The sequence below is a fragment of the Doryrhamphus excisus genome, linkage group LG3, assembly GCF_037039965.1.
Source record: "Doryrhamphus excisus strain RoL-2023G ecotype Guam linkage group LG3, RoL_Dexc_Guam_v1.1, whole genome shotgun sequence".
In the NCBI taxonomy this organism is placed as follows: Eukaryota; Metazoa; Chordata; class Actinopteri; order Syngnathiformes; family Syngnathidae; genus Doryrhamphus; species Doryrhamphus excisus.
The window spans coordinates 18,160,343-18,183,835 of NC_136359.1; the positions used below are offsets into that span (position 1 = coordinate 18,160,343).

Here is a 23,493-nt window from a genome sequence, read left to right on the forward strand (position 1 = left end):
TGAGACGGCAGCCAATCAGCACACCAGAATAGCGCATGGGGGCGGGACAAATACTTTTAAGGTGGTCCTCCACACTGGATAGCATGTAAGCCTTTACGTGTAAATTACACTCTTTGCAGTGACTTTCACTGTTTGTTTTTGTTAGCGAATATCAAAATCACCATTATTGCCACAATTGTTTGTACATTTCCACCTGATTCTAAAATATATTTAGAAAAAACGGCTAGCGAGCTGCAGTGGAAGACAGAGTGCTTGTATTATGAATTATGCACAAAATAAAATGACTACTACTTAAATCTATTGATTGATGCAATGTTATTTAACTGTATCGTATATTTACTCGTGTGTCAGGTGTAGATTAAAAATCTTGATAGCCATAAAAAATGTTCTGTTTTAAATTCAGCGCAGGCGTCCAGATCATAATTTTTGCAACATAAACAGGATTACTTCGTAGATACAATTGCTGTTATGAAATTTATAGGACGACAATTACAGAATTGCTTCTTTTAATGGGGTTTTATTTTGTTTGCCCTTTAAAAGATATACTGGGTATTTCATGTTTTGAAATTGCTCATAAAATATTCCACTATTTTGAGGGAAACTGTGATTTTAGATTGCATTTTAGAAAGTAGATTTATTTAAAGTAGATTTCTCTGGTCTGTATACTAAAATATTCCTCAAAAAATATGATTTGGTTTGTTGAAAGCCAAGAAACGTGAAATTTCAAAGTACTATATAGGCCTCTTAGAGCGCCATATTAGATTATTCCTATACAGCAGTGTGGACAAGTGAGCTTCCAGACATTTTGGTGTCAAACTAGCCTTTTAGCATTTGGAGGGAAACTAGGAGGTCTTTTTTTCCAAACAGACACAGTGACACCTAGCGGCTGCTTTTGGAGATGCTGCAGAAGCGCAATGAAACCTTGTTTGAAGATGACGAAACCTTGATTTGGTCGTATATGTGTGCTAATATAAATATCTTGATATTGCCCCCATTTTAACATATGCTTGCATAGGTGATTTTTGTTAAATATTAAATATTAAACAATTTGTTAAATTGTTAATTTCAGTGAAATTTTTTTAATGAATAAATATGGTCATATGGTCACATGTTTCTGGAGAATTGAAGAAAAGAAGGGGGCTGGGTGTCACAGCTTGCCAGAAACTGTAAGGAATAGGATCATGTGCAAGTATGTACTGTATATTTGGAATTCTAAGAAGGAAGGGGGCGAATAGGAGGTGTCGAATATGCACAACTGCCTGCTCAAAAGACAGAAACTGAAAGCCAAAAGACAGGGACGTTATTTTTTTTAGGGGACCATGGGTAAAAGTGTCTATCTTCTCCAGAAAGATGCTCTGAGGCTGATATTCATGTGGTGTTGATGAGGGAGGAGGGTGCGGGGGGAAAAAAGCTCTCACTGCAATTTTTGTCACCTGGTCGCTGGAGAACCGTCTCTGTATCTAAACCCAAGCTCGATTTAGCATCATTACTTTACAGACAAACAGACAATCTTTGCATATGAAAATACTTTGTCATCCCAGACATGTCTGCTATCACTTCGAAACATTCATGTTCAGCTGGTAAAAGCTTTGTGAACAAAAGCCCATTAACAATACAAGAAACAAGTAGACTCTGCTGCAGCGAGAGGTGGGGAAATCAGGATAATGAATATGGAATTGTTCCCACACTAGTTCTAATGCTCTTGCACATCATCTCCAGCAAGGTCTCTCGCTCTCTCTCGAGTCTCCTCAAATGGAGACAGACAAGTTAAGTATGACAAACTGATGGCATGGTCTTTTCCCCCCTGAGCATCGAGTGATGACAAATGCATCTCAGGGCTGCTACTGAGGCGACGTCATGACAATGGACAGTCACACTAACACTCCACTCAGCTGTCATTTAGCGCCCAATTTGTCTCAATATTTTACTCAGTGGGACAAGCCAGCACAAGCGGGTGTCCTTTTCTGGTCTTAATTTATGACGACGAGCCCTACCAAAAGACAGTCATACATTATCGCAACGGGGTTGCCCAAAGAGACAGTTCCTTCCCTCGTTGGTGGACAGTGTCCTGTGTAATTGAGCCAGTGTGGAGTGGAGCTGTGTGTGTCCTCTTTGGGCCTGTCACTCAGCTGCAACATCACAGCTCTATGGGTCAGAGCAGGTTAAGCAGCATCTGTCATCAGAGAGGCGCTATTGTATTGTACCGAGGGCAGGGTTGCGACAGTCGACGCTTCCCCACATACACCTACCGCACCTCCCAGAACAACAGGAAAGGCTCGTGAGAATCGCTGCGGCTAAAGTTGACCCAAGCTGAGGAAGTACTTTTGACATCACGGTCAATGTGCGGTAAACCCAAAATACATTTCCTTGCCAAAGAAAAGCTGTAACCCCCAGGCAAAATTGGCCCCAGAGGAGGCTCTAGCAGAAAAACATGCTAAAACTCTGAATGGAATCTTCACTGAGCTACTTCCTTGACCAATATTGTAGCAGGATGTGCGGCAAACGCTTTTATCAATGTAGTTCAGAACATTTAAGAATACAGTTGAACCTCGGTTAGCATCCGTCCAGGTCATTGTGTTTTTCAGTTAACGTCGTCTCAGTTTGCATACATTCAGTCACCAAAGATGACTATTATTGAGCATGTCTTGGGTTTAGATGGAAGAAGCTTGCAAGATGAAACCCAAGAATCTTCATGAAGTCGGAATAGTGCAAGACTGCTTACTTTGCCATTGCCGATAATGTTATCAAACATGTTATGAGTCATTGCTGAGACATATGAAGTCCTCCAAGCTCATGGGAGTCACAGCCAATACAAATTATTCTTAGCAATGCACCCTGACTTTGTGTTCTGATGTTTTTGTTTTCATTCATTCATTTTCTATCACTTATCCTCACAAGGGGTGCTGGAGCCTATCCCAGTTGTCTTCAGGCGAGGTACACCCTGGACTGGTCGCCAGCCAATCACAGGGCACATATAGACAAACAACCATTCACACTCACATTCATACCTAAGGACAATTTGGAGTGGCCAATTAACCTTGCATGTTTTTGCAATGTGGGAGGAAACCGGAGTACCAGGGAAAACATGACAACTCCACACAAAGTGGCCCGAGGGTGGAATGGAACTCAGGTCTCGTAGCTGTGAGGCCTACATGCTAACCACCGTGCAGCCCTGTTTTTGTTTTCAAAAATATTTTCATACATTTTGGTGTGTGACAAGACTTTTCAAAGCAAAATTGTAACTTTCAAATGATAAAATTCAATTGTATTGACATTATTTCTGTTTGGAGCCAATTGAAGTCGGACCTTCTGGACAAATTGACAATACCCAAAGTTCCACTTTTTACAACTAAAGTTAAAGTTAGCTTTCATTCATTCATTTTCTACCGCTTTTCCTCACGAGGGTCGCAGGGGGTGCTGGAGCCTATCCCAGCTGTCTTCGGGCGAGAGGCGGGGTACACCCTGGACTGGTCGCCAGCCAATCACAGGGCACATATAGACAAACAACCATTCACACTCACACCTATGGACAATTTGGAGTCGCCAATTAACCTAGCATGTTTTTGGAATGTGGGAGGAAACCGGAGTACCCGGAGAAAACCCACACATGCACGGGGAGAACATGCAAACTCCACACAGAGATGGCCGAGGGTGGGAATTGAACCCTGGTCTCCTAGCTGTGAGGTCTGCGCGAGTTAACTTTCAGTCTTGGAAAAAAAATACTTATTTCATAATTATGTCTCTTTTCCTCGTGAGGAAAAGCGGTAGAAAATGAATGAATGAATGACTCATTTTCCTGAAAAAAAAAATATATATACACGTGTGTATTATATATACACATATTCCTACATACATGTGCTCCACAGGGGAGACCCATAATGCCTACAGAAGAATATTGTGAGTTGCTATATAGCAGGTGGTGCGTGGGCAAGCGTGCCCATCTCTTTTAGAAACCACACTACAGAATTAGGTTGTTCTAAGTCAGCAATAAGGGGTTTCCTTTCAACAGAACAAGACTCTTTTTCCAAAGTATAACAAAGGGCAGTATCACAGCTGGCAGATAGACAAGTCCTTCCTGCACTTTAAAATCAACCCTTGTTATTTTAAAACTTTTCCTGCAGCTGCAGATAATTTTAAGCCTGGTGACAAATCTTCAGAGTGCACACATTTTTAATGGACATCTATTAAAAACAATAACAGGAAGAAAAAACACGGTTTTACATGAGGTGAAGAACCTCAGGATTACCCACAAGCCAATGGTAAGTTGCAACATAAACCCAAGGGACAAAATTTACAAGCAAGATAATTTTTTTTCCCTCAAAATTTATTGGATAAGATAACATATACTTAATGTCATTTCAGGATTTAAAGGCAGAAAAGGCACATTTATACATTCATTACAGTGTTCCCCTGATTATAAAAATCAAAAACATCTAAAAAACACAAAAAGCGTTTGGAATTCTTTTCAGTTGCATATTTCATAATTCAGGACATGAGAGCATGAGAGTTGATGCAAGAACGCAATCTTTCCATCTCTTTCCAGATGTCCATCCTGACAGCTGAGCTGAATTTTTTTTCCAGTGGGTTTTGTCAGACACTGGAATCACTGACATGTAAATGTACTGCACAGTTTACACTGAGGGTTTTTCTGAAACACTTATCTAAAGACAAATTTACAATTCACGCTATCCAACAATCACTTTGTACCTGAAAATATTTCCAATTAAAGCATATTAGGTGTAAAAAATAAATTGTTGGGGAAAACAATATCAAAAAGATCGAGAACATCTTTAATTGCTGCCTTATTGTCCTATTTTACCAGCTGTAAACAAGTGAATTAACACTCTTTGGATCTGTAGGACTAATAAGAATGAAATGTCTTATGGTTCTCGTGATCACATAAAAATAAACTGTGGGAGAGAATCAATTTTGAAAGGAGTGAACCATATGAACAGTACATGTGTGTAATACTAAAAAAAACTGACAGCCCTTACCAGATTATACAGGCTATACGGAAAGTGCATGGGGTTGAAACTCAGAGCTCATTAATATGGCATGCGTATCAAATAGTTGGTGGAACTTGAGAGAACTCACAAAAGAAAAAAAACATGAAATCAAATTACACTGGAGGAAAAGTAACACAGCACGAAATTAAAATGCAGCCCTGCAAATCCCCCAACTCCCAACAAGTAGCTGCTACAGTAATAGCAAGTGCTAACCTTTAGGTGTCAGTCACCAACAAGCGAGGTAGCTAAAGCGAGCAATTGGTTGCAGAGTTACAGTAGTTGATAGGTTCGAAACGTTCAGAGGTTAAGGCAAGTTGCAGGTGGCACTGATAGCACTTATGTAAACACACCAGGCTGAGTGGACACTGTCTGCTCGACCAGCTGAATGAGGCTTCTAGGACGGACTGGGTGAGGCGCTAAAATGGAGTGTAAAGATGGGCAAGAGAAAGAAAACTAAAGGGAGTAGCACCATTCCCCTTAGGACATGCACCATGGTGAATTCCGTGTTGTATGCAAAGCATGACTGTGTTGGGGAAATGGGAAGAAACATCCAAATCAAAAGCGATTGTTTAGATTTTTGACATGACACCCCCATAAGCAGTGAAGTCTGTCAACAGCGACTCACTTCCCACTTTGTGTTCTGAGCAGAGTTCTGATCGGATTTCGGCTAATTGCTGGGGACAGTTACACAGTTTGGTCTCTCTTCTCAAAACAATATGCCTTCAAAAGCATAATACGTTTGCATCACAAAATGACTACTCGAAAAAAATCATAGCTCGGTGTTATTTTTTCTGCCATCGTATCACTTCACGGAAGTCGGCTCAGGACACGAAGTGGGGAGTGAGTCGCTGTTGACGGACTTCACTGCTTAAGGGGGTGTCAAAACACCCAAACTATCCCTTTAACATTACCTGGCTGATCAAGCCTGCGTGTATCTGCCCAGGTTCTTTGAGAGGCCCAGTCACTGCAAAGGCATCTGAAACTGTGAGTGCGCGCATGTCTGTTTATGCCCGTTTATGATGCGTCACATGCATGTGTGTGTTCGTGCGGAGTGGATATGAAGACCTGCACAGGCATGATTGTCAGTGTTAATAAGATGCAGTGCTTTTGGTTAGGTGGGCTGACGATGGAAGGATTACAATGGGCTGAGGTGAAAAAGGTGTTAGTAATCTCTTAATGAGTGCTGTGGAGCAACAGGAAGGAACACGAGTATGACACACAAACACTGAGGAATGCATACTGTAGAGCCACAGCGTGTCAAGTTAAAACAGTGAGAGATATAGCACTTAGGTAGAATGTTTTGGGGATAAAAACACAAAAAGCCAAGGTAATACGGAGGAAATATTTGGTCCAGCATCTGCCAACAGCAGTTTTAGCAGATCAGTTTGCTTCTGTGAAATGCATCTTGATCAAAACATTTGTTTTCATATCCGTCCACAAGGCAGGGAAATGTAAATCAAGCCAGTGAAGATGGTGGTGGTTTCTAGTAATCAATTCATCATGCTCAGATGACAGATGGCCTATGATTGGGTACAGGATGGGGATCTGCTCTATTGATTACAGGTCTCCATCTCCAAAGTGATATGGGTAAAAAGTGCCACAGAAGAAGCCCTATTAGCAGCCGCCATTGTGGCTGTCTAAAATCCTTTGCTGCTTTAGTCGTCGGCAGCACTTGTTCCTCTTACTTCACCTTTACTGCGAAGCTGTGGAGAAGCAGAAGAAAGAGCTTGTTATGTTATGGAAGTTAAACAGGTGAGGACAAGTAAGTGAATATTTGCAGCATTGAAAAAAAAAATTGCCTGCTTGTGGGTGGAACTTTTCTCAAACGTGGTTGCATGCACTTAATAATAATAATTATTATTATTGCTACAAAGCATTTCACAAAAATAGACCAACCTATCCAAACTTTACTAATCAAGTATCTTGTTTATTTTCTAGGTAGATAAAAAGCATCTATTTCAGATTCGCCAGCCCCGAGGCTGATGGCTTCGGAAAGCCAATTAGTGGTAGAATCTGATAGCTCAAGACGTTAATGGAAGAGTTCAAACCAACTGTGGCTCTAAACAGAAGACCAGACAGATCTGATAAAACGGCATAAGGATTCACTCTCCTCCTTCCATCCTCCCCCGAATCTTCTCTCCTCTTTCACTCAATCATTGCTCAGACTCTTTTTCAAAGGCAGAATTCCATTTGTATGTTAATGAGGGAAAAGGAGCCATCTTGAAGGTAAGCGCTCCTTTGGCCTTCACTTCTTTCCCTCTTCTCTGACAGAAGCATTGCACATTGGCATGCACAAAATGACTATTTTGGTTAGGAGGCACCATAAATTCATGTCTGAGGTTGGCGTTCACCCCATGCAGTCAAGAAGTTGAATAACGATAACACAGTGTTTACTAGCTAGCATCGCACGCCAGTATCATTTTGCACAACGACAACCTCGTCCCTACCACGGCCCACTTTGATGCTATGCAACATTTACTTATTCACAAGGAAAATGGGAAACATGCTGGGACAATGCAGTATGCTGGTAGACAGCATGGAATGTTTGAGCCTGGCCCATTTAGGCTACGCCAGTACAGTTCAGCATGAATTCTTACTTTTTTTCCCCTTTTATGGACAAAAGTTCTAAGAAAATCAGTGGGTAAGGTTTCACAGAGAATGTGATTCACAGAAATGAGAAGCCTGTGATTTACAGTATGTCACTAACACGCATGCATTTTTGCTGAGGATTGTGGGTACAAAGCTTGATCCGGGCTTCCGCCTTTAACTTTAAAAAGAGAGGGCTTCTTATAATGTGCATGCATGACTGTAAAAGGTTACTAGAGATGTCCTGAAATATCCAGAGGGACATCACAGGTTTACACAGTCAACACGTGCTCATGCAAACATGATATGTGGTTTTAATGGACCATTCTGCTAGCTTGTCGAATCTGGGCCAATAAAATAATTCAGGCTGCACTATACTGTAAAGTGTAACACATACATGTGTGTACAATTTCAGTGATGTCAGACAACACCAAAAGAGTAAATGCAGCAAAGTCTGCAGCAAAGGAAAAGGTGGGATACACTGTGGACAACATTCTGTCATTGTTGAAGACGTAGTGGTGTGCCTTGGCAATCCAAAACAAAGTTTTATTAAAAAAAAGAAAGTCAGAGTTGACGGTCTTCTTCCCTTCAACCATTGCTCCTAACTAGTTGATAGGTGGCAGTGATTAAATTACATGCATAAGTGGGAATTGAACCATGTAGCTTTGTGTTGGGAGGCCCGTACTTTTATCAACCAAGCCATGCCATCACTGCTGAAGACGCACAGTGATTCATTAATGAAACATTCACCAGCAGAGGGCGCCTCTTAAATTGTCCATTCATTTTTAAATGGGACAATTGCCACAGAAAATATAAAATGACATTAAAATGTGGGAATATTTTGAAAAGTGTGAATAGGTAGCAAACTTGTCCAGAGTGAGCTGAACATTTTCATGTTGGATTTGTTTGAATTGGTTAAGGAATGGAGGAGACGTTAATGAACAAAAAATGAGGCAGAATAAGAACTAGCAAGATGAGGAATGTTTCTTTTGACATGCTAACTGAGTAATGCTCACAAGGATTGCTGCCATTTTTGAAAAATTTAGAGCTACTTCTAGTTTATACACTGCCTATCACGAGTACAGATACGGTCGTGGTGTGCTTGCTCATCTCTACAAAGCAACACAAGAATGAGAAAAAAAAACAAAAACAAACAAAAAGACAGCGCTGCGAGTTAAGATGGAAAATGTTTAGCTCACAAATCAGTTAGTCATTTAAAGTAGGCAATACTGTGTAATAGAACAAGGAAGTGCATGTCTCACTCACTTGTTTGATGGATAAAATATTGTAATGTGTTTCACTATGGTCGGTCTTAATTTTAGTTTGATCACTGCAAAAACTAAAAATCTTTGTCCTATTTCTGAATGATTTGAATGTCATGGAGTGCACAAATTTAAAATCGTATCATATTCACATGATCAATCAAAGGTTATTTTACAAGCTCAGTGTACTCACCTCATCCAACTCCATCTGGGTCTCTGCCTCCATCCGCCGAATGTCATCCATTGTTAGGTCCACCCACTTGTCAATCCAGCAGAAGAGTTGACGGTGAAAGTTTGTGAAGATCCTCTTCTCTTGCTGAAATAAATTAGTAGGGCAGGGGCTGTGTTGATAACTTTGCTGATGTGCACATTTGTAAAATTTAGAAAATGTCGGACTCTCCCATTCTATATGGAAATGGCTTTGTCTCTTATTTCCCTGCAGAGTAATAAATAAAAGAGCAATAGGAAAGGGGCCTTAGGGGCATCATTTCATGTCTACAGGGCTCTAAACTACATTTAGAAAGTCAAACAGGTTTTTGATGCTCCAACTACAAAAATGAAATAATATCGAATCCCATTTCAAGGAAATTCACTTATCCCTGCCAGGTTAGAAAACAATCAAGCACGAGAAATGAGGGAGGACTGTATACACTTACAGGAAAAAATCATGCAAAATGTAATTCATGGTAGCAAAAGTATATACACAATACAACAAAATTAGTTGACAGATAAAAAAAAACAAAACTCTTAATATTGAAGAATCAATCCTGGTCAAGACACGTGGCTCTAACCTCATGGATGACGCTCTCCACTTTACCCTGCAGGCCCCACCATTTAAACTTGACTGTGACCAGTTTGTAGGCACACATTCTCGGGCAGTCAGTTTTGGAAACCAGCTCTTTCTAATGACAGAAACAGGAAGAGAATCACAAGAAAGAAGCTTCATATGATAAAATAATAAAAAACAGCAGACAGCGAAGAGAATACCTTTCAAGACTAATCTTGGCAGCATTTAAGGCTAAAAAAAAGTCAATACATAAAACTCTGCAAATGGAGTTGACTGTGCAAAGATAAAAGCACCTTAATCTATAACACACTTTCTAAACCCATTCTGTGTTCTGTACTGTTCTCTGCAGACAAGAAGAAAAGAAAGGGAACGGGGGAAGGCGGTGGAGGAGCAAAGTGGATAAACTCTAGATCAAGGGACTTGTTCTCTGCCTCCGCCCCGACAGTGACACCGTTCCCGACAGGCATGGCTTTGTGGCCACAGAAGGCAGATAAAACGGAAGTGGAAATGTGATAAGGGCGTTGTGGTGCAAAGCTGGTTACATTATTAACACCGAGGACCTGTTCGCCCCCAGAACAGTCCCAGAGAAGCCTCAGAGAACACCTGTTTAATTAATCAATTCATTCGGGCTCTACAAACCAGGAGAAAATGCCACAGACTTGCCTCCTTCGCCCCCATCCTGCTGGTGTTTGATGCTGCCATCAGTGAGCAAAGCGAGAGAAGGGAAATGAGAAACATTTCTAAATTTGCAGTGGGTTTAGAAAAGTTGTCATCGCAAAAGGAGAACTTCACATGAAACGCATTCTACATCAAAACACTTTCGGTGACATTTCTTCTCTCCCTCTCTGTGCCCCACTCAAAGCAGCAGAAGTTTTCAGAAATACAAAGCGAAGCGATATGCAAGCATGTGTGCATGCAGAGATAGACAAGAGTTGTATTGCTCGTGAAGCTGGCACAAATTGCGCCTCTGTTGTCGCATAACTACTTTTTTTCCTAGGTTTTCCATGTCCACAGTCTATGAGAAAATGATCTAATTAAAACCAAAAAGATGAATTCCTTTATTTCATACATTTAAAGCAGTTGGCTGCCTTTGTGGTGAGGAATTTCTGAAAGAAAAAAGAATGTTTGACAACGCTAAAATTTTGGGGGCTCAGATTTTCAGAGCTGTTGAAAAGGAAGAAGGTCTGATGGAAAGACTACAAGAGCCCGTTGCGTGTGTAGTATATGGGAGCGCAACAGTCCTCCAATCAAATGTTTGCACAGGTTACAATAACAATCATGGCTGCCGGGCCACCAGAGAGGGCTTATAGCAGCCATTGGCCAATGAACTGCAGCGCTAGGAATAATGAAATATGGGAAAAAATTGAAAGTCACTATGAGTTCCCTTATAGCTTGTGACTGGCTCCTGCCAAAATGAATCGCTACCATTTCCTCACTGACTTGCGAGCGGCACAGTATTTAAACGATTAGTAGTACTGTAGTTTGAAGTATAGATGTCATGAGATGAGAATATATTAGTCACACCGCTGTACGAGCCGCAGGGTACAAAGCTTAGGAAAAAAGTCGCGTCTTGTACACCAGAAATTATGGTATTATACATCCTATCATATTTGGTTAAATATCCCTGAGTGTCAATCAGACACTTTTGTAGCCAACAATCTTCTACACAGTAAATATTCAATCACTTTTCTTGGCAGAATTGTTGTTTTCTTGGTTTTAAAGCACAGTCCACAAATAGGGTTCAAGTCAAGGCTCAATGATGGCTATTCCAGAGGTTTAATGTTAACCTGTTTAATCTATTCCAAAACTAGTTTTGATGTGTTTGTGATCACTGTCCTACTGGAAGACCCAATTGTAGTCCAAATTTTGTTAATTTAAAATGAGTATGGAAGTTAAGTTCACCATCCCATCCACTTTGTGCAGTGCACCAGTACCATTCACAGAGAGAAAGCGAGAGAGATGGACACAGAAGTAAAAAGCTTAGAGAACAAAACCATTATTTGCCCTGGTAACTTGGTGAATTTCTATTAACTCCAATTAGAAGTGAGAGAGTGGTTCTGTCTTGATCAACCGGCAGCTACATTCCTGCAGCTTCACTCTAGCTCAGTGTTTTCCTGATAAATACAGACAGATAATTGTGCAAAACACCTTTATGTATCAAAGTGTGCAATAACCAAGTAAAAATTAAACAAGCATCCTTAAGTCTTTAAGGACAGAGTCTTGGGGAAATTAAAAGCATGTACACACAAAGCTGCATGTGAGCTTCTGTTTGTAAACACTCCGCTTGGAAATGTGTGGCGCAGGGTGGTCTTCATATGGTGTGCCAATTGGGGGCCAATGCAAAGCAAATACATCATGAATTAAAATGCTAATTAATGAGCCTGTTGACCACTGGCACGTCAGCAAGAATCACACATGTAAATTAAACAAGTACTAAGTTTGTCAAGTTTCCCAAATAACTCATGACATGGGACGTAACAAGGTAACTGTCCAGATAGATGGATTTGTGCTCTTGCTTGCTTACACAAACAGATGGAGACAGACACGTAGAGAGAGAAAGCAAGAGAGATGGAGAAGTCAATGTCACAGAAGTCAAAGCCTGGAGAACAAGACACTCTTTGGCATTGTTGTTGTTGCTAAGGAACAGCGCGTGTTGATTAGCCTATTCGCTTGCCAACAAACAATTCCAATGAGTTTGTATCTCTCACCAGTCCATGTTACAGCTGAAGATATCGCTTAAAGAGGATTCTTATTTTAACACTCAGAGTTCATGGACAGCCCCCGTTCAAGCCGCGGCTAGCCAGTTAGCTTGCCTTGTAATAACTGTCGGTGCTTACTGTTCATTTGTTTTCACTGATCTACTTTGGTTGACACTAAATGCACTTGCTTTTTGCGACCAATAAATCAATAAATGTGCATTACAATTTCAGTGTATTATATGGGTTAATGTTTGTAGCTTTTTATACAAGACTCAGCTGAATTAAATTATATTATCATCCCGTGATACAACTCAAAAATTATAATAGTAGGAATACACGCTACGGTCCATATCGTCCAAAGTGATTTCCAACCCAGTAAAGCCATGAACCTCTTGTTTTTGCGATAGAGAGGTTATTCATAAACCCCCTCCTCGTCCTTCCAACATCCAGGTCGACATTTCAATATGATTTATCATTAGTGATGGTTGCAACCCTGCATGTGTGAGTCCTGTATTTAATGACCAATATTAGTCTTTAATTCATGAGAGAGCATTCATTACCACAAAATGCTGTAAACAGAGGACCCTGTGTAGATTTTCTTTTGTGTTACAGTAGTAACCCTCAAAGTTAAAACCTAGTTACCATAGGTACCATAGGACACAGAGGAAACAAAAGACAAGTTGAATCTGAGGTGAAAGAAAAATTCAATAACACTCAATTATTAACACTCAACATTCCACTGCCAAATATTCTTTTGTCATAGCCACAGGTGATGGCAACAAGAGTGTAATCAATTGCATTGATCACGTGCAAGATGAAGACATTTTACAGCATTCATATTCAACCTTACATCTCGGACAAAATCCACATCAAATCTGTAATATTTTCCATGCTGCAATATAGTTTAACATCAAAGTTTGATCGTTACCGCAATGTTTTTATTTACCTGCTCTATTAGGTTAGGTTGATTTTCCCTGCGTTATGATTAGGCTTGACAGGGACAATGTTGTTTGTAATAAACTACGACTGATGACCTGCATATATTTAAATGTTCAAGGGGAACTGCACTTCACCTAAGGATTGTGACTGATGGGCAAAATTCCCCCCAAAAAGTGCAGTTCCCCTTTAGTGCTATTCAACGTAATATTGGATTTTACTTATAGATTTTGATAATTATATGGACTGCTGTATTTTATAAATTAGGTTTGGCTTTTAAAATTGAACTGGAAGTGGAACAGTGTACAACAGTTAAATGCTAATGCTATTTTCAAGTCCCATTTTGGCTTTTATAAATGAGACACCTGGTCCAACATCTGTGGCCATAGTTGTGAAATATACAGCCCTTGCCAAACTTTTATTTTGTTTTTTTTTGGGGTGGGGGGGGGGCAATCTGTTCTGGTCCACTGTTCAACCTTTCATATGGAAAGAAAACTCTGCCAATAGTCTTTACTCGAATGATAAATGACAACAGCTAGACACATGGTACCATGTTCGAAACAAAAGTCCAATACAAATACTCAAGAGAAATACCTTCCAATGAGGCCCAAGTGGTCCTCTTCCGGTCTTGACTGACTTGAATATGGCAGGGTCCTCATCTGGCTTGTAGTCCTAAATGACAACTGACAGTTAATGTGGCATACAACACATCCCCTTAAAAACAAATGCATCAAACTCTACAAGCTTGGAAGAGTGAATTGAAAATTTACCAACATACATATAATTCAGGGTGCAACAGGATTAGTGGTGGTATTCCTCGGAAAAGTCTGAAAAAGACTATGCAGCCGAGTGCAAAACTTGTTATGCACAATTGTCCCATGGTGGCACAGAACTGGTGAAGTTTACTGTTGACCAAACTGCACATTTGAAGCAGCATCATACGCGAAACATAACCCGACAAGGAGTCATTAGCCAAAACAGAAATGATTAGCTCCTATTGATGGTGAGTAACGTTGAGTTTAAACTCAGCACTTCGTTATATTATAACCAGCCTACATTATTAATATATACCCCAGATGCATCAAGTACAGTAAATTGGTCAGTTTTTTCCCCCTCATACCTACTGTTGATGATTATTGTTCTGAGTAATAACACATGATCAAACCTTTTCTAATATTCAACACTACAAAATAAGTAATAAAACTATGAATGATTTGTGCTGTCATTGGATTAATATTGGTGTTGGTTGATATCAAAACATGTGATACTATTTTGGAAATTCACTGCTTCCTTGGTTCATACACTAAGCATCTTTGGAACTGTAGTTCTTTGTAGTGTATACAAATACACACATCATCTACTGCGGTTTTACACATGCCCTTAGATAAATAAATTAGTAGTAGCTTCTACAGCTGCCATCATTAAACATCTGTTTGTCCAGTCCTACATTTTGTCATTGTAGTTTTCTTAATGTTAAATGTTTGTTAATGTAATGTTGTAATGCAATGTTTTCTTAATGTTCGTAATGTTAAACCATCATCTTGTCCTGTCCTTTTAAATGAATAACCATGCCTTTGTGTATCGCAACTTTGGCATGTTTGTCATACTCTGATCATACTGCTGCTTGTGTGAATGAAATGCAGAAAGACCAACTCATTGATGCGGTCATTAAAGCTGCAATAACTCATGTATTGCCTATCCTGTTGTAAAATTGGAATGTACTGAGGATACAGAGTATATACATTAACTTTATGAGAAGGGCAAGAGAAACAGAAACTTGAATATATCAATTGCTCGAGGGCCCAGCAATTTTAAATAAATCATGATGTGCCTGCAGCTAAAAGCTATTTTTCAGGGCTATCAGCCAACATGAGGGTGCAAAATGTGTGGAACACACACGCAGATAGAGGCACATGCACACACACTACTAATTTGACTGTTTTAATGCTGAGCACTTGAGTCGTATAACAATGCAGTGTGCTGCACTAATGAGGTCTGTGAATCGATGTGCCATCGCAGACAAAAAGGAGCAACTCCTCAAGTAAACCAAAATGTGTTAGAGCCCAAGTGTGTGTGTTTATCTAGTTCTGCCATATGAAGAACTGCAAACTGTAATTACACTAACAAACTCATCGGTGCCGGCGGTACGTCCCAGGCCCTGCAGCCATGCCCGAGGCTGAGAGCTGATAGGGCCCTCAGACACAACACACTACTCCAGAAAGGCAAACATGTCCACCTCGTTAACTTCGCAGAGCAAACACACACGTATGAGCACACGCACACATACATACTGATACGTCATACCAGTAACCAAACAACACACTGCCAAAATTTAATGAGGCAATGTGATATACATAACAGCAATATGCATCTACAGAAAATCTTGGAAATGCAGAAAAATCTTATCACCATCATCATTTGATATTAACATATGGTATGTTTAATTGCAGATGATATAAAATGTATCATTCTCCAATCAAACAGTTCCGCTGCTATGATGGTTGGAGTAGTGCTATATGTATGTAGATGCTTATCATTATAAATTAGGGCCATCCATCGATTAGAATATTTAATCACAATCAATCACATTTTGTCCATGTTAACTCATAATTAATAACAGATGAAAAAAGTTTTTATCTATAATAAGTAGGGATGTAAATCTCTTTGTGGTAAACAATTGTATATGCAACTACAACTACATAAAAGTTTATGTATATACAGTTAGAAATTCCCCAGTTGTTGAATCTTTGTGAGTGATTATTTGACGGTCACTTTGATGGTCTTTGAACACAAGTAAAATTCACACAGACCATGATACTGTATTTTACCCTTTCACCTCATGTTTGCCGCCAAATGCTGATACTATGTGGGAATGCATGAAGGTAAGGTTTGATGACCTTATTGAGTGTTAATGTGCATGTTTGGTACACAATGTCTCTGGAAAACAAGCCCAGACTCGTACTGATGGATGATGGGTTATGTGAGAAATGAACACATTTCTTTCCCCTTTCTGTGCATTACTATAACACTAAAAAACAAGTTAATTTCAACGATCTTACAATACTGTCAATGGGAGACATATATTTTCAAAACATTACCAAAACTTATTTTCTCTGCGCATTGATACAGAAAAAAATGATGGCAAACGAGCATCTTGTTGAATCTTTGTAGCGAAATTGAGAGCGAGGTACCCACTCTTCTGTCTGTGAATGACGCCGTCGTGTCAGTATCAATATGCCAAAGAAAAAAATTCAGTAGAGTTTTAAATCATCAAATACACCAAGATAGGCATACTGCAACTATGATCATTGTACATGTTAAACTGCATGATCACAGCATGTAGTATATCAACAGAGGGCTTCATAGTCAAAATAGGTGTCTCCCAATGATGTTCTTGTAAGCTAGCTGAAATTAACTTGTTTTCTCATGGTAAAATGAACAGAAAAGGGAAATAAACGTGTTCATGTTTCACATAAGGATTGTGAATGATGGGCAAAATTCCACAATAAGTGACTTAGAAAATATTGGCCATTAAACGGATAATCTCTCTTCACAGACAGTGTTCTACTTAATGATAAGCATGCGATAACAATGCTTGTCCATATGCAGGCAGTTTAAGTTTAAATTTAGGCCAATGAATGATTACTCACAGCAGAGGAAACTTGGCTTCTGTCTGCAATGTCAATAGGTACAACAGTGACTTCCTTCCATGATGAACGGTCTACTTTGTGCACCTACAGCACAAACATGAAAATAAAACACACAATGCCTGAAAATGCATATGTAGGCAAATACACAAACTAAGATGACTGTGTGACGGAGAAGGTCCTCACATTTTCTTGTGTTCCAAGATCTGGTTTATGCCACGTCTCAATCTTGATGAAGAAATTATCTTCCATATACTCATTCTGCAGAAATAAGAATTATAGATTCATTAGAATGCAGTAAATTATCATCTATTCATTTATTGATCAAAATAAACAAGCTATTTAAAGAACACCTACCGTCACAACTGACCAAACACGGAAAGCAAGGAGGAAAAACAAAAACGTGTTGGTTATGAAATATATTAAAACACAGTGAGAAAAGATAATCATTCAGAAAATGGTGGAAAGTATTAAAGAAATGTCACAACTATGGAAACAAGACTCACTGGTTTTGCAGTAGGGGTATGCGTTCCAAGCTTTTTCATGAAATACAAACGCACCTTCTGGTGCCAAGAACCTAATAAACCCTGGAACTTTACTGTGGAGTCATGTAGGAGGAGGACAAAGAAATACATTTGATGTAAGTATAACCAATATTGTCCATAATGCTCTGCTACTTTAAAACACATATAGTATCAATAATGACAATGCTGCCACTATCTGGTACCATACTGCAATTACACTGAAAACAAAGTCAACGCAGAGGTGTCACAAACCTTTTCAGATGGTAGATTTTGTGTGTATACTGTCCTTTTTCGCCATCTCTCTCATATGGCTCATTCTTGAGTACCTCAATCCCCTCACCACCGCCTGTCTCATTTTTACTTGCTTCTGCTACTGAAAACAACTGTCCCACTTGATACTGTAACACAACCAACAAACAAGTTTAAGAACAGAAGATTTGGTTGAGATAGATTGAGGCAGCATGTTCTATTGAAAAAATAGACCAAATTAGTATCTCAGATATAGTGGAACCTCTCAAATGAGAGTTCAAGCATCAAAAGATTAATTCTGTGCTATTTAAAATAACAGTTTATAGATGAGCTCAGCATCATGTACAAGGATGATAAAAACTGCACGTTAGGGGTGTCATGAGACATCCAACTCCAAACAATGCACATGATTGGGTCCCCGAGAAGGAGACGAGACAAGATTTTAATAATTAATTTTTAGAAAAGTACAATGAAAACATCATGTTTATTTAACCGAGTCACAAAACAATGCATGTGTTTTGAAACATGTGCTGTCCCAGTCCAATAAATTAGAATACTTTTGTCTGTCATGAAGATACACATTATGTTTTGTTCAGAGGTGGTGTTTGTTGTTGTTGTTGGTACTTTTTAAACAAAAGTGTGAGAAGATCCCAATTTATCGAGAAGACATAGGACAAGAAGTTAAAAGGAAAAAAATGACTCACCTCCTCAACACTACAGGGTAAAACCACTCGGCTAGTCAAGCAAGAAAGAGAGAGAGGGGGATGAGCTACAGTATATAGTCTTACAAACATAATGCAACATAATAGTCTCAACATCTACTGAATAGTAAAAAAAACAATGTATTATAAATATTTTATATCCGTAAGTTAGATATCTCTGTCAGTTTCAGTGTCAGTTTCACAGTATAAAAGGCATTTGATTGTGATCTCACCAATTTTCCTCATTAAAGCCATTACTGCCCAATTGGACACAATGGCACTGATGATAGTGACCGATTGTGGACACAGTGATATGTACATGCGTCATTTAATGGCATGTTCCAATTGGTTGGTTTGGTGACAGCTGCCCTACAATGACTGAGTTGATTTAATTACATTTCAAGACACTGCTTGTTATCTGACATGGACCATGTTTAGTCACAAGACGCCTTTATTGTTGACATTTTCTCCTGTCTCACTGCAAGATGTGTGATCAGTTTTTGAGCTAGGATGAACAATTATTCCCTCGATTTTGCCTTTTATGTCTAAAAGAACGAAAATAAAAATTTTAGTGTTATATGTGGGATTTGACACCAACATAATTAAAAAAAATAAATATATTTTTACATCAAGGTGCTGTTTTCCAAGTATTTCATAATAAATATGATTGCAGACTAGTACAATCATATTGTACTATTACTGAAATATATTCAGTACGTCAAAATTATATTTTAGGTCTGGACCAGGAAGAAAAATTATATCGGAATCGGATCATATTAGTAAGTTTATTCTGACATTTTTGCAGAGATGCTGGGAGGTGAATTTCTCTTGGAAATTAATAAAGTATCCATCTATCTATCATATTGATTTGTCTGCCTACAATGATATCAGCGCACAGGTGACGACTTTATCTAACAGTGCAATGCCCCATAGAGCAACAAGCTTGTTGGGTCAGTCTGCCCGGCGTCTGGAAATATTTCACATTGGGATGGTAAACATGCATTTTACAATCACTATAAAGCACATCGTCCTTCAATACTTCTAATATAATAGTACACCACCTGAAGAATCACCGAGTCCCTTGTAGCGTATTCTACAGCAAAATAAGTGACAGGTGGAGCATCTCTGAATAATTTCATAATTTGCACTTACTTTGTCCTTATACAGATGTTTGTGCCACATAGAAACGCGCAGCTTTCCAGGCTCAGTTGGATTCTTATCTGTACATTTAATGACTACTTAATGACAAGATGTTTCAAATTTATATGAGCCACGACTTGCATTGCATATTACAGTATTTTACGTATTTGCAGTGTTTCTTTGAGAAATTAATCAATTCATTATACTACAAGTGATTTTAGTTTGAAGGAAGAGCGGCAGTCAATATCGCTACCGGAAATGAAGTGGTGGTCAGTATCCGTTAGAAAGCAAATATATCGAGCACATCTAATACTGTTGTTTGATTCGACAACTTTTGTTTGACCCAACTTAAGACTCGGGGCTAATTGCTAACTAGCACAACGTCAACCCTTACTGAATGCTGACATTACAGCTAACAAACTACAGTACAGTTTAGTGCAACAATTTACATGAAGAGTAGTCAACTATGTACGACAATATGATTTATGTCCGAAAAGATAACCCGGCAAGAACACAGGGTTAACTTAAGTCGAGTGGCGATAACTATAGCAGCGCCAGGTGATTGCCCACCGCTATTAAAATGACTAGCTATCTTAGCATTCGTGAATAGGAAGCTAACGTATGGTTCAAGAATGTTCTTCACTTTAAGGAACAGTAGCAACACTTTTATATGGTAAACATAGCAAAACAGCCATGGACTGACGTGTTAATATGCGAGCTACTCTCCATGGACATATAAGAAACAGATAGTATAACGGAATCTGTCAACGCCGGTAGGCCACAGTAGTGCTTGGGCAATCCCACCCTTCCCCTCGTGTTTAGGACACAATGATGAAAACTTTCCTTGCGAGTGTACAACCAATCAAACCCCGCTACCCACGATCTAAAACCCTTATTTAAATCTTAGCATGGTCTCAAAAGACGTCTAAAAGAATGGATTGACAGCAATATCACACTTACTACTCCCTGGTGATGACCATCTCGTCGTACTTCTTCCAACTGACCGTTCTGCCTGTAGCGACCGCTGATTGCTGCTTAGAACAGTTGATTCCCGCCCATCGCTGTCGATGATTCGCTGGAAGAGTTCGCTTATGTACGTCAGCCAATAAGATAATTCTATTTGTTTGACAGTTAAAACTACAAAACCAAGCTAATCATGTTTAAGATAAAAGTCATTATTAATATTTACTATACAAATAGTGGTGACGGTTAAATAATTTCACTTGCGACCGGATAGGATAGCATGCTTACAGCTGGGTTGCTGATACTATCTAGAAGCAAAGTTTGGCTTTTGACCTCTTCCAAAGAGCAGCACCTTTGTGTGTCCAATGTACAAGTTCTTTTTATTTGTAGAATTTTGCATGCAATGAACAGTAGAATAGTCAGAACAGTAGCAAATTGTTTCACATTTTATATCCGCTTAAGCCACATCCTTAGGCATACATGCATGCACAAAACAGATGATGCATTGCTTGCATCACCATTTTTGTAATGGCATATTTGTAATCGATTAAATTCAAATGAAGTGTCCAGTGAGTGTATACACCCACATTCCAATTCATTGACAGCAGATGATGTGGCTATTCAAGAATATATAGTAGTTGCAGACTGCAAAATGATCCAAAAGAGAAAATATTTTTCTTTGTTTTTATTGAAACAGTTTACTGATAAATGACAGATGGTTGTCATGAAACCTTGATCTTAACCTCAAAAAATCATGGGCTAAAAAGTCATACATCTTAATTAACATTGAATAGCAAGAGAATCCATGCTTCAGAGCAGACACTCAATTCACAAAGAAACCGGGCAAAATGCCCTTTTTGACTTCAATAAAAAATATTAAATCTTTTTTTCCACTCTATCCGGTACATGTTTCTTCATTTTTTAATAATATAAAAACGCTTAATACTGATTGTGAAGCACAGGAATTAATTTACAAACATAATAATAATTACAATATTAATAACAACAACAACCTATAATAACCATTAATTCTTTTAAAAAACAAATGTAAAATGGAAGAAATCAGTCGTATTTGCTGCATTTTGGCCCACACAAACAGTAATGTTTCAGGGAAAAGACCAAACGGTATTTACATTTACCTGACAAACAGTTACACACAAACACAGTATCAGGTCATTGAGTATTTCTCTTTGCCATTTACAGAGTTTTGAACACAGACAAAACTGCAGGCATGTGAATCACACTGACCAATCACCAATCATTCTCATTGTCTGTAAAGCTTGGCTGGCCAATCACGGCCCTCAAAGAGTGCCCTACTTCTTCAGCTCACTGGGTAATAATGAGTGGATTTCTCAGCATTTTGAAGAAGGGAAAAATCTTCCAGTCGACAAGAATTTGTATCCATTCCCAGCTGGCAGTCTGATCGAACGAGCACCAGGACTGCTGCTTGTAGAAATAGTAGGTGATGGAGCCCCTTTATTGGGACTGGAGCAGTGATGCCCATTGGAGTTCTTCCCCCCCCTCTCCATTGACCGCAGTCCCAGCTCCCGCAGCTCCAGGCTGTCTTGGGTATCACTAGGGGAGCAATGTCGTGGAGAGAGGTTTAGAAGGCTCAGTACATCCCTACTGGCCGATGCCAGAGGACTAGGAGAGCTGTGAACAGCTTTGACAGGGCCGAGGTGTTGTTGTTGCTGGGCTGCAGCATTAGCCCAAAAGGTCTTCAGATTATGAATGGCTTGAACTTTTTCATCAATGACCCCTCTTCGTAATCGGTCAAGGTCTGGGGTGTCGGCTGATGTGGCAGAGCCTGTGGAGGAGTAGGACAGAGCAGGAGATGGAGCACTACCAACCGGGGATTGGTGACCAGAACTGGGAGATACATTACTTGGGGAACGAGATATGTGACCACTGTATGGGGAACTTGGGTACTTCAATTTGAACTGTGAGTGACTGTCTGAAGTAGGGGAAGGATGGCTGCTGTCCTTTTGGGAAGACTCTGAGACAGCAGGACTGTTGTAGCCAGAGCTAATTTTTTGCAGTGAAGATGAACGGGAGGGAGGTTTGGGTCTCGGGGAAGACTGAGCTCTGCCACTCGCGCTGCTGTTAGGACGGCTGAAAGCACTCGTTTCCGAAGAGCGGAAGGTGCTATTCCGTGGGGAACTTGCTTCTGCAGTTCCACTTTCTGCCCTGGCTCGTTGTAGACTACCGACAGCACGTAGATGGCTGTGGGTCTCCTCTAGAATCTTCTGGGCCAACTCCTGAGGATCAAGAGGAGCACTTTTTTCCTCTTGAGACTTAACAGTACTATCGGTCTCAGTACTGGACTGGTCAGATTCACCTGTATCAGAGCTGCTCACCTTACCCACCTTTTGAAATGGTGAGTTTGGACTGGGAATGAGGCATGTTTTGACTGGGGATGTTGGGGTGCTGACACTACCTCTTGATGAAATTGATACAGAGTAGCCTCTTCCAGCACCAGTGCTGGAACCAGCAACAAACCCTCTGCCGCCTCGGTGGTGTCGCTGGCTGTGGCCTGGTGGCAAGGGTAAAGAGTCACAGTGGCTCCCGAGTGGTTCACTACTGATAATAGAGAAGCCCTCATATTCCTCCTCGTCCCCTCGGACTCCTGAAATAGCAGCCGCTGCTCCATGAGGAGAGGAGCGGCTACGGGGAACATGAGGGTGCTTGTGAGCTGCGTAGTATGCTGCAGCCCCACTGCGGTGCCGATGGCTAAGGAAGTCGCTATCGGACTTTGAAGCAAAGCTCATAGAGGAGGCCACAGAGCTGAGGCTATAGACAGAGATGGCATCTGACGCCTGATTATCCAGGCAATGAGGAGAGAAGGGAAGGCTTGAGTATCCCATTGGCAGGGGGTTGGAAACAGACTGTGCTGAGGCCAAAGACTCAAGGGAAGATGAGCTGTCTAGGCTCAGACGCTTGGGCAGTTCTGTGGAATCTGTATGATATGATGAACAACAAATATTAATACACCA

General features: G+C 40.0%; 2 protein-coding genes across 4 annotated transcripts in view; both read right to left on the reverse strand.

Annotated features, from left to right (window-relative positions):
- Positions 1–4,303: 4,303 nt before the first annotated feature.
- Positions 4,304–20,601, reverse strand: LOC131128605 (phosphatidylinositol transfer protein beta isoform-like). Its single transcript, XM_058071610.2, has 11 exons — positions 20,498–20,601; positions 18,401–18,431; positions 17,700–17,845; positions 17,430–17,521; positions 17,281–17,288; positions 17,110–17,184; positions 16,927–17,010; positions 13,871–13,948; positions 9,646–9,756; positions 9,048–9,170; positions 4,304–6,709 (listed from the first exon to the last, which is right to left on the reverse strand). Exons 1-11 carry the CDS (start codon positions 20,515–20,517, stop codon positions 6,662–6,664), a joined length of 816 nt encoding a protein of 271 aa, XP_057927593.2. The 5' UTR covers positions 20,518–20,601; the 3' UTR covers positions 4,304–6,661.
- A 1,140-nt stretch (positions 20,602–21,741) lies between these two features.
- Positions 21,742–23,493, reverse strand: part of LOC131128603 (tetratricopeptide repeat protein 28-like) — a 188,893-nt gene continuing 187,141 nt past the window's right edge. For all 3 annotated transcript variants that reach the window (XM_078789822.1, XM_058071605.2, XM_058071607.2), the window contains one exon: positions 21,742–23,456. In XM_078789822.1, the coding sequence (XP_078645948.1) occupies positions 21,853–23,456 (1,604 nt within the window). In that variant the 3' untranslated portion in view covers positions 21,742–21,852. The remainder of the gene's footprint in view (positions 23,457–23,493) is intronic.

Coding starts and splice junctions, on each gene's coding strand:
- LOC131128605 (XM_058071610.2), bottom strand. CDS start 20,517: ATGGTCATCACCAGGGAGTA. Junction 17,846..18,400: donor TACCCTGTAGTGTTGAGGAG/GTGAGTCATTTT, acceptor GTTGTGTTACAG/TATCAAGTGGGACAGTTGTT. Junction 17,011..17,109: donor ATCTTGGAACACAAGAAAAT/GTGAGGACCTTC, acceptor TTTGTGCTGTAG/GTGCACAAAGTAGACCGTTC.